At 37.8% G+C, this 11,548-nt stretch overlaps 3 protein-coding genes across 3 annotated transcripts; 2 read left to right on the top strand and 1 right to left on the bottom strand.

Moving 5' to 3' along the window:
* The first annotated feature begins 1,280 nt into the window (after positions 1 to 1,280).
* LOC116305534 (melanopsin-A-like) lies at positions 1,281 to 4,530 on the top strand. Its single transcript, XM_031715475.2, has one exon. It carries the CDS (start codon positions 2,593 to 2,595, stop codon positions 3,772 to 3,774), a length of 1,182 nt encoding a protein of 393 aa, XP_031571335.1. The 5' UTR covers positions 1,281 to 2,592; the 3' UTR covers positions 3,775 to 4,530.
* Positions 4,531 to 4,624: 94 nt separating this feature from the next.
* On the top strand, positions 4,625 to 7,305 carry LOC116305234 (melatonin receptor type 1C-like). Its single transcript, XM_031715097.2, has one exon. The coding sequence runs from the start codon at positions 5,342 to 5,344 to the stop codon at positions 6,407 to 6,409; it is 1,068 nt and encodes a 355-aa protein (XP_031570957.1). The 5' UTR covers positions 4,625 to 5,341; the 3' UTR covers positions 6,410 to 7,305.
* Positions 7,306 to 7,658: 353 nt separating this feature from the next.
* LOC116305251 (melatonin receptor type 1A-like) lies at positions 7,659 to 10,259 on the bottom strand. The gene has a single exon (XM_031715123.2). It carries the CDS (start codon positions 10,062 to 10,064, stop codon positions 8,991 to 8,993), a length of 1,074 nt encoding a protein of 357 aa, XP_031570983.2. The 5' UTR covers positions 10,065 to 10,259; the 3' UTR covers positions 7,659 to 8,990.
* Positions 10,260 to 11,548: the final 1,289 nt, after the last annotated feature.

Genomic DNA, 11,548 nt, shown 5'->3' with positions numbered 1-11,548 from the left:
TCTTGTCGTTTCTTTAGCTCATTCCTGCATTGATTTGAGTAGAAAGTTCCCTCTTCTAACTACGCCTGTCGTTACTCGCAATATTATATCAAAACTTAATTGTTTAGGCCTTTATATGTCATATACTAATTTTATTAACAAAGCCCACCTCCGCATAATCTTCACACGTTCATTAACAATATTTAACCGATTTCCTTTTATTATTTGTTTTCTTATCTTCTTTTTTCACGTTGGATTTGTTTTGTGAGCTCGTTTGTAGGGTAGGAGGATCTGACAAAGCATCTTCTCAATCATTGGCCATTATATTTTTATAGAGCCAAGCTATCTTAAAACTTTCATCGCTTCCAAATTTAATCATGCAAAATGTGTTTAAAATATTTATTTTAATTATCGATGAGTCAAAAGGAAAAATTTTAAGAATGTGTTAAAGAGGCCATTATCTAAATGGCGAACAATATTATACAAAAACTTTGTCTTTATTATTTTTTTGGACATAAAATATCCCTTCTCATCTAAGCTGTTTGACAGATATTGGCTGCTCTAGATCTTTAGTTTGTACAATATGCTCTAACCACTTTCACCTAGCAATGTTGAATCGATATCGTTTCCGCAACACGCCATCTGTGCTTTCAATCCGAGGCGGATACTTCATTCACTTAGATATATTATATCCTTAACAATATACAATAACAAGAGTTTTGAACTTGTCGGGAAAATGTCCCTTCTGACGCCACATTTGTAATGTAATAAGATTTGTATTTTCAAATGCCGATTGATTTTGAGTATGTATTTTTGGCTCAAAACCTGTATATGACTTGTACGATAATACTTTAAACTATCAAAATATGTCAAGGCGTACAACCAAAAGTCTTTAGTCTAAGAAATTATTTCGAGTCGTGATTCTAGTTGCGGTTCATTATATATTCTAATGCGCAAAATCGTTTTAAGAATATGATATATTGCCAGAGAAAATGCAATCGGCTTAGATATTGTATCCCTGCCTAGTGAAGTTATCTTTTTAATTCCCATTTATTCCCAACGACCAGCAAAAACATCTTAAGGTCGGCCGGCGCAAAAGATCATTACACTGTAAACTAAACCTATAAATATGGCAAAGGAAATGACTAATGCATTGTTTTCGTAATCTTTCTATATCTTATCCCAGCCTAGAGCGGCGTTGAACAAAGCTAAGACATCTGAATAAACCCAAAATATACAATGCAGACAATTTTATGTAGTCTATTATCGAAAACTTAAAGTGCTGATGACTCGAGAAAATGGAAAACTTGCCAGTGTGATGGATAACATCTTTTTTTCCATATTTCGGAAATGAAAGACTTGGTTATCTGAAAGTGCGACTCGTCTGGATTGTCAAACAGGTTTTCCATTCTTATCGGGAAATATATCATTCATTACTAACAGTCTAAAGCACCTAGCTATGGGATGACTTCATCTGGAAGCGAGTTCCAGTTCTCGTGTGACTTGATTGTTGAATATTTGGTGGAGCATTGCCATCGTATGCGAGCTTGGAAGAATTACACTCACAAACGAAAAACGTACCAAACAATCTGAGCGGAAAATTGTTAGAACTGAGACATGTAGTCTGATTACTGGCCATATATCTGGAACCGGCTTTCATTATCAAAGGAAGAAAAAGAAAGGAAAAAAAGAGGAAAAAACGACAAATAGACTCAGAAAACATTTGAAAGAAGTGGAGGCACCACCGATATTCTCAGCGCCAATCATTTCTGGACAGAATCGCTAATGTGTCAAGGGAAAAAATCCAGACTTGAGTGTTTTTACTTTTGAATCCAAAATCAAGAACTGTTTTTATTTAGAAAAACGTTCGTGCCAACATCTATCACGACAAGTCTTGTAGTTAGGTGTCATATTAGAGCAACTGACACATCAATGTTGCCAGATATGTACTGGTAGTGTTTGTTTATGAAGTTAGCTCACGTAGGAGTATATAGCATTGCTAAAGAGATTGTCACTGATCACTAAAGACTGTTCTGCACAGAACGCCTAGTGGAGTACTAGCCGAAAAGAATTTGAAATTCAAAAACATCTTTCGTAAGAAGAGATATTGAGACACTTATGGTGGAATGATATTACGTGTCCTTCTATCAAGTGAAGCTCTGAGAATTTAAAGACCTTTTTAGTGGAATCCACTTGCGAGAAAAGCCTAGGACTTATTTACCGACTTATAAACAAAGGATTCAGTAGCGAGACGAATGCAAAGCTGAGAAAGATAAGAAGAAAACGCTAAGATTTTTTAACCAATCACGTTCATAGGAATTCTAGCATGAGAATTTATCTTCAGGAATCCATATCCGCAAGAATAATAACTTATTGAATGTGATTTACCGGAAGCAAAAGATCGGTGTGACGAATGCAAAACTGAGAAAGATACGAAGAAAACGCCAACGTCTCTCAATCAATGTTCTTAGAAATTCTAGCATGAGAATTTAAACCTTTTTAGGAAGCCATATTCGCAAGATACTGAAGGACGTATTCAGCAACTTGATTAGTGAGACGAATGCAAAGGAGGAACTGAAAGGACAGAAAGAAAACTCGAAGGCTTTTCAAACAATGATGTTCATAGAAATACCCCCATCAAGTACTGGTATCATTATACTGCAAGTGACCATTCTTCTCATCATTGATGTTGCTGCCTTCGTTGGCAACTCCCTCGTATGCCTCGCATCGTACCGAAACCATCGTCTCCGAACAGCCACGAATATCTACGTAATCTCTCTCGCTATCACAGACATCTTAGCAGCTGCCATCACCGCTCCGTTGTCCCTCGGGGCTATCATCAGTCGCAAATGGATGTTTGAAGAAGTCGGTTGTCAGATCCAGGGTTTCTTCACCCACTTCCTAATCTACACTTCAATGTATACACTTTCTCTTACGGCCGTTAACAGGTACTTCAGAATAGTGAAACCTCAGTTTTATAAGAAAGTCTTTGGGGGCAAACGTTCGGTGTGTATTTTAGCCGCGGTGTGGATGTTTGTGGCTCTTTTCGTCTCAATCCCACCATTATTTGGGTGGGCTGATTTTAAATTCCAACCAGGCGTATCCCTGTACATGTGCATTCTAGATTTCAAGAGCTCTGCTGGTGACGTCACGTTTTTATTTTTAGTCCTGTTCTTCTTTGTCATTCTTTCCATGACAATCATCATGGCATCTTACATCCAAGTGTTTCGTGCCATTCGACAGCATAAGAAGACCGTACAGACTTCGCTGAACATGCCGAAACGATTTGGAACTGTTAGCGTAGAGGAAATGAAGATCACACGAACTCTCTTTATTCTGGTGTTGGCGTTTGGGATTTGCTGGATTCCAGTTTACAGCGTGGTGTCTATTATCAGGACTGGCTTAGGAAGCACCATGACCAACACAGGATCTATTGTAGCAACTTATTTGATATTTTTATCCTCAGCTATCAATCCATATGTGTATGCCTTCAATCACAGGACTTATCGTGTTGAATTTAAAAAGATTCTTTCGTGTAAAAAGGACCATATTGTTGTTCCTGACATTGGTATTCCCCAAGGAGGGCCTAGTAATCTTAGTATCGGCCGAAGAAGAGTAAACTGTCAACCAGAGAACAGTGCGGTTGCTAGTGTTTTAGTACACCGTCAGCTTGCGTTTAGCGAAGTAAAGACTCGTGGGTTAGAGAGAGCGTTAGTTCATTTAAAGAACCAGGGACATCTTGCAGCAGTAGTGAATAATGAACCTGGGTGTGCTGGCTTGAATCGTACGCCCTAGATAACAAAAATAATAACAAGAGGTACTTGAAACGCATATTAGAATCTCTACCGATGTGGTTTACAAAAATTGAAATGGAAGGCAAGAAATGATAAATGTAAAGACACCTTAAAAGTAACTGAACGGTGATGGAAGAACAAGGATCAAAGGAATGAATACAGTGGAACCTCTATAATACGAACACAAAAAGTGTCTATAATATAAAGGTGTCCGTAATATAGAGGTGTCCGTAATATAGAGGTGTCCGTAATATAGAGGTGTCCGTAATATAGAGGTGTCCGTAATATAAAGGTATCCGTAATATAGAGGTGTCCGTAAAATAAAGGTGTCCGTAATACAGAGGTGTCCGTAATATAGAGGTGTCCGTAATACAGAGGTGTCCGTAATATAGAGGTGTCCGTAATATAAACAAAGAAAGAAAACTAGAAAAAGAGAGAGAAAAAGAGAAACAAGTTCTTAAAAGCTGCCTATCGATCTCTCTTGAATAAAAATCGATTGAAGAGATTCACATAACATTCACCATTTGATCGAAAAGCAAACTTAAGGAGCGAACATCTTTTTTTGCCTTTTGAAAAAGAATGAAGTTGTCCTTCAGTAGCATTGATGTGAAATTCGTAAAACAAAATCGAGTGAGGCCAAACACTACTTTACGATCATTTCATTCGCGCCTTAGCTTTCGATGAAAAGTGTATGGTCTCACACAAATTTCTAAGCCTTAGTTGTTTTTGGATTGTAACTACCGGCCTATCAATCCTATACTGAGTAAAGAATTCTTTTCTTCTTTTAACCTCGTCTTTTCGTTTACTCTTCGACTTCATTGAGTGACATAGTTGCGTCACTTTTACATTTTTTTATCGAGCTGTGCAAACAAAAATCTCTACGAAAATTAAAAGACGTCAGATTTAAACTAATTTTTCGAAATGTTAGACAGAGCTGAACAACTAGAGGAAGTTAGTACACAATCACTTGCAACGAGATGACTAAAAACTAGATTTGTTGAGCAGTAATGAAATATTGCTCTGATCGTGGACACGCACAGTCAGAAGATATCGATGAATGCACTTTTTTCTTGTTTTATCGCTCCAGTTAAAGTGGATCAGACCAGCTGCGCCACACAATACTAGTCTCGCTAGCTTAGCTTCAAAAAAACACTTGCGACTAGGCACGATCTTAGAATTGCAAAATCACAGGTGGAAGCAACACGACATCTGGCCGAATCAGCAATTGAAACACTCAATACAGTGGACTTTTTCTAAGACTATCTAGAATATCTAGTAACTGGCACCTCCCTGAGCTAGCACACGAGCACGAACTGCTCGTCGAGTTACAGAAGGAGAGAGAAAAGAAGTCAGTAAGGTAATCTACACAAGGCTCAACAAGGCTCAAAGTGCGCGGCCTAAAAAGTATTTGTTCTATTATCTCTTGGTTAAGAAAAGATCAGTGACTGCTTCGCAATAATAAAAACACTCTCGAACAAGATCGTCAGTCAGCAGTCTGCAATAGCATGTATATTGTATTCTATTGACATAGATCGTAAACATTCCATTGTGATTTATAAAATCTCAAAATGTTCCTGGATATACCTCCACACAGCACGGCTATCCTGATATTCGAGGCTTCGGTTCTCTTCATCATCAACTTTGTAGCATTCGTAGGCAACTTCCTCGTTTGCCTGGCTTCGTTTCGTAACCCTCAGCTCCGTACCACCACCAACTTGTACGTGATTGCTTTGGCTATATCAGATATGCTTGCAGCCTCCATCACCATGCCTTTGACGTTTGGCGCCCTTCTCAAGGGTCGATGGATATTCGGTACAGTAGCTTGTAACATCCAAGGGTTCTTCGTCCATTTTCTCATTTATGCTTCCATGCATACCATGGCCCTGACAGCAGTCAACAGATACTTTCGTATCGTTAAATCTCATCAGTACAAGAAGATCTTCGGAGGAAATCGAGCGGCCGTGTTTCTGGTTCTTGTGTGGATGTTGGTGGCCATCATCGTCATTTCTCCTCCACTATTCGGCTGGGCAAGGTTTGAATTCCATCCAGGTCTATCTTTGTACATGTGTATTCTGTACTTCCAGACCAAAACAGGTGAATTGTCATTCCTTCTGACCATCCTTGTGCTGTACGTAACATTGTCTCTTATAATCATGGCGATATCATACGTCAAAGTGTCCAGAACCATCCGCAACCATAACCTACAACTGGCTGGTACTCTTCGCCTGAACCGAAGACTCTCTGGAGTCAGTGTTGAAGAGATACATATCACAAAATCCTTATACACCATAGTCTCTACTTTCGCCATTGGCTGGATTCCCGTTTATGCATTCATTTCTATCATAAGAACTGGTTTAAGAAAACTCTCTGGTGAAGGTTCTGTCATCGCCTCGTTCATGATATTCTTATCTAGCGCCGTTAATCCATTCATTTACGCATTCAGAAACAAAGCTTTTCGCAAAGAATTCAAGAACATCTTATTGTTTTGGAAGACTTCCCGCGCTCGTGTTGCGCCTTGTAATCGCTTAGCTCGTTGCCATACCAACAGCCGTGCGGCAACGGGTAATAAAGGATTTCACGAACTGTCCTTCAAACAGAACATCCGTGACAGAGCGTTTGACAAGATTGCTAGCTGAAGAGAAAATATGGTTTTGTTTCAATAACTTGAATCCTGGTTTTAAACCTACGCAAATTAATTACTGAATGTCAGGCCGATGGGCGTCACTTATGTAGTTTAACTGTCGTATATATAGCCAGATGGCACGCATATTTTAAGTTATTTTATACACTTATATCTCACTGAAAATCCAATTTTATCGAACCCTCAATGAACAACTACTGAACTGATCTAATTCAGGGAATGCCTAACGGGTGGAGGAAGGTAGTTCTACAAAAAAAATTAGTAATGATAAAAAGGGAAATTTTACACCGTGAAAGATGAAAAAACTTACTGAACGTTTCGGACGCTAGTCTTTCCTCTTTTACTCCGACGAAGGACTAGCGTCCGAAACGTCAGTTTCATCTTTTCACGGTGTATAATTTACCTTTTCATCATTACTGTTTCATTAGAAACACCGACGCAGCTCACACCAGTTTTTAGCTAGTTATCTCTTCTTAAAAAAATTTAGCAAATTTCGTCAAAACGTTATTCCTTAATTAGATTAAGGATACCGCGGAAAGCCCTGATACCATCATAGTACTAGTCCCACGAGAAAACAAAGACTTTCGATAAGTGTCTTCTAACTTACGCGGGGCTAAGCTTCTTCCAATTATCTGAAACTATAGTGGCTCTTATACACATTATTCATTTCTGTAATAAAGACTGTGTGGGTGAGTGAAAGTTGTAAATGTGGAAACAAGACCAAGGAGTTGCTCCAGATTATGAACACTTCCCCCGGAAATAAAGCCGCCCGCGACTTTAAGACACTTGGGAACCTTAAGGATGGTTAGTTATAAACTCTCGAAAAACAAAATGAACTTTGAGAAAATATACATGTTTTTTCTTGAAAAATAAAAAATAAAAATGTGTTTGAAGGGCACACAATGTTATAGTCTAATATCAAGCTCAATATTTTTCGGATGACAAACACTTGCTTCCAAAAGGCAGAAATAAACGAAGACATAGCCGCCATGTTGGACGATACAACGAAATTATCAAAAAAACTCTTGGTCGATTCATATCCAATATGGCGGCTATATGACGTCACATGTACTGAAATATTTCTTGTATGTTATGTTGTTGGACATATTCAACATAGCAACTGTAGTCAAGGGGATTGTGATGTCATTACAATGGATTTATAGCGCGATACTGAAAAATCACTCCAATTTTTTTATTACGAACCCATTGAACAGCTAAAATAGACTATGAAAATTGACGGAAAATACATAGAAAAAATATATTAATAATTTTAAAAAATTTTCAAAATTCGTAAGGTAGCTGTACGACGATGAAGGATCACGGAAGGACAAAAAAGCGTGGAGCATTTCATTGAGTTCACATTTTATGATATGACGATGTTGCTTGGATAAAAGGTAGTTTATTTTAGTAATTTAGTCTTCCATTATAGTCTATTATAGATGATAACTAAAATTTGTAAAATCCTGTAGAAAGTATAAAGGTGTTTTTGCTGCTTGGATAGCTATTAAAGTTGTGATTTATGTACCTTCGAGCAATTTTTTCTCAGAATGAAAAATTTTTTTTCGAGAAAAATGTGCTTGAAAAAAACATAAATCACTTTTTAAATCCTGTAGAAAGTTTGCAGTTTGTTGTAATCTTATGGTGAAAATGAGAGATCACAATGACCCACGTCTAACGACATAATAGCTATAAATGGTTTGAATGAAATACCAAAGGAATATAAGATGACGACGATGTGACGATGACCATGTATAATGCCCATGGCAAAAATGAAAATGACGAAAATGAAACAGCCGCAATGGCCCACCTCTAACGACACAACAGCTATACCCGCTATAGAAGGTTTGAAATCATTGCTTGAATAAGATAACGATGTATGCGCGCGACGACGACGCGTTTTGCTCAATATAACCGATTTGTGTTAGCAGTTTATTGCGATGCTTGTCGAAAATAAAACATCACAATGGCCGACGTACGTCTAACGACAAAATAGCTATAAATGGTTTGAAGGTTGTTGCTTCAAACGATGTACGTGACGACCATGCATATTGTTCAATATAACAAAATAAGAAATAGATATTACAAAAAACTATGCTATTTAACCAGCACGAACACTAGCTACGTAGTAATAATACAATTTCATTTCGCTTTGGCCGTAGAACGTTCACTTATGAATGTTCCCTGCTAGCAGAGTCTCCCTCGTTGGCGATTCTTGGCGGATAAAATAGAATAAAAAGTGACATTCTTGGTTTAGTATCGAACTTCATTAACAGAACCATCAGGTCGCAAACATACATATGCCCATCAATGGCTACCAAGCGACACTAGAGTGGGATACTTTTTATCATTTTGCAAACAAAATCTAAATCCAGATTCTAGCGATTGTTATAATTAGACCAGTTCTCTAAAAGAACAAGCGAGTCACGCTATATCCATAGCTTATAAAAACGTTGAAGTAAATCCATGTATGCTGTATAATTCCTGTAAATTGTTCGTCTTCCTCTAGGTCTTATTTACAAATTGTCATGGATCCTTCATCTCGAAGGAAATCTTCGGTTAAAGTATCGCTGCTTTAACTAAGGCATTTCGACCGTGCTTGTTACTGTTGCACGAGTTTTTTCTTTTTCAATGCATTGGACCGACAACTCTCGCAATCCATTACCCTCTGTCCTGTTATCCCGTTCGTCGGATGGTTGAACCCTTTCGCTCGTGAGAGCAGTTTTAAGTTTACGAAAGAATAGAATATCCTTGAACTCTTGCCGAAAGGACTTGTTCCTGAAGGCGTAAATGAAAGGATTGATTGAAGATGTGATGAAGATCATGTAGGTAGCAAAAATTGAGCCTTCTTCGGAGAGACTTCCAACGCCCGATCTGATTATAGAAACAGCAGTGTAAACAGGTATCCAGCACAATGTGAATGCGAGAACCAAGACGAAAAGCGTCTTTGTAATGCGGATCTCTTCGATGCTGATCCCAGAGAATCGCCTATTAAGACGCATTGTTCCAGCAAGTTGTAGATTATGGTTGCGGATGGTTCTGGACACTTTGACGTATGATATCGCCATGATTATAAGAGACAATGTTACGTACAGCACAAGGATGGTCAGAAGGAATGACACTTCACCTGTTTTGGTCTGGAAGTACAGAATACACATGTACAAAGATGGACCTGGATGGAATTCAAACCTTGCCCAGCCGAATAGTGGAGGAGAAATGACGATGATGGCCACCAACATCCACACAAGAACCAGAAACACGGCCGCTCGATTTCCTCCGAAGATCTTCTTGTACTGATGAGATTTAACGATACGAAAGTATCTGTTGACTGCTGTCAGGGCCATGGTATGCATGGAAACATAAATGAGAAAATGGACGAAGAACCCTTGGATGTTACAAGCCACTGTACCGAATATCCATCGACCCTTGAGAAGGGCGCCAAACGTCAAAGGCATGGTGATGGAGGCTGCAAGAATATCTGATATAGCCAAAGCAATCACGTACAAGTTAGTGGTGGTACGGAGCTGAGGGTTACGAAACGAAGCCAAGCAAACGAGGAAGTTGCCTACGAATGCTACAAAGTTGATGATGAAGAGAACCGAAGCCTCGAATATCAGGATAGCCGTGCTGTGTGGAGGTATATCTAGGAACATCGTGCACAAGTTGCGTGATATTCTTTCGAACGCTCCAAGCTGACAATATTGACGAACCTTTTGGCACAGAAACAATGTTGTTGCCAGTGCTTACTGATACTTAATGATGCTAGAGCGTCAGCTACTTGAATAAAAGGTATTGGAGAAATTCCAATAAATTGAAGGACTAATAATCTGTGGAACAGCTGCTTGCAATGAAACCTTTCCCTTGATACATATGAAAAATATGGAAGTGTTTTCCCACATTCATATATTTACACTCAAGTATTAACGTCACGAGTTTAGATATTTAAATGACGTCAGTTTTCATAGTTAAAGGTTCGATATTGTGAGAGTAAAAACAAGCCAAAACTACCGCTTCATCTAGGAATAGGAAATGGAAAAGAAAAAGTATTTGAGTGTTTGAATGAATTTTCACTATTTTTGGAACTGAAGACAAATACTTCAGACTATTTATCTAAGCAAAAAACCCTCCAGGTTGGTGTTAGTACTTTATGATTTCATTGGTAGAGAACACATTAAATTGGCTTTCCTTTTGACACTAAATTGGCTTCCTTTCGGTCTGACAGATACGCGGAAATGCAAAGACATTTTGTGTAATTCTAATGTAGAAATCCAATCCAATGATCATATCAGCTAAAGAAAAACTTCCTAATCCGAAAAAAAGACAAAGGTTTCGTATCATTTACCAGAAGAGATTAGTAATTATTATTTCAATACACTTGACATACATCAGAGCTAAGAAAACATTATTGGCTCAATCAAAAGTTTTTTTTTTATACTGATGAAAACTTGGTGAATATTCATTTGATATGTCATTTTATAGTTCAGCTTTCGGCTTATGAGAAAAATTATATTCTTTATGTTACTAGCATTTTTTCTCCTTATTTAGTTAATTTACGGTATTTTCATTTCTTATTTTTCTTGTCATTCATTTACTTTATTTTTCTTTCTTTCTTTTTATTTTCCTTTCCTTTCCTTTCCTTTCCCCTCCCCTCCCCTCCCCTCCTCTCCTCTCCTCTCCTCTCCTCTCCTCTCCTCTCCTCTCCTCTCCTCTCCTCTCCTCTCCTCTCCTCTCCTCTCCTCTCCTCTCCTCTCCTCTCCTCTCCTCTCCTCTCCTCTCCTCTCAGAAATACATATGTTGTGTAACTGTCCTCTTTATAATCAAATTCGCCGACGATTTTTTGATATGATAGAACCTGAAATATCTGTTGACAATTTTAAAGATCTTAACATAATTCGTAATATATAATGATCTCTACCAATGACAAGGTTATTTTTTATTTTTCTAAGTTTATATACAAATGCTTCATTCTTATGAATGAATCATACTAATTGATGTAAAGTATTAATGATTACTTTTGATAAATTTATCTTTGATTATTATTACCATTAAATTAAGATTTTAGTATATTTGTAATACTCATACCTATTTTTTTTAAATATGTTACTTTACATATAGATATATATATAGATATAGATAT

Source organism: Actinia tenebrosa, unplaced genomic scaffold, assembly GCF_029948245.1.
Source record: "Actinia tenebrosa isolate PJP-AT-01 unplaced genomic scaffold, QUT_ActTen_1.0 PGA_scaffold2__45_contigs__length_23673736, whole genome shotgun sequence".
In the NCBI taxonomy this organism is placed as follows: domain Eukaryota; kingdom Metazoa; phylum Cnidaria; class Anthozoa; order Actiniaria; family Actiniidae; genus Actinia; species Actinia tenebrosa.
This window is presented reverse-complemented; position numbering and strand designations above follow the sequence as displayed.

What these genes read in the sequence shown, in the direction of transcription:
- LOC116305251 (XM_031715123.2), bottom strand. Translation starts at nt 10,064, where the DNA reads ATGTTCCTAGATATACCTCCACACAGCACGGCTATCCTGATATTCGAG.
- LOC116305234 (XM_031715097.2), top strand. Translation starts at nt 5,342, where the DNA reads ATGTTCCTGGATATACCTCCACACAGCACGGCTATCCTGATATTCGAG.
- LOC116305534 (XM_031715475.2), top strand. Translation starts at nt 2,593, where the DNA reads ATGATGTTCATAGAAATACCCCCATCAAGTACTGGTATCATTATACTG.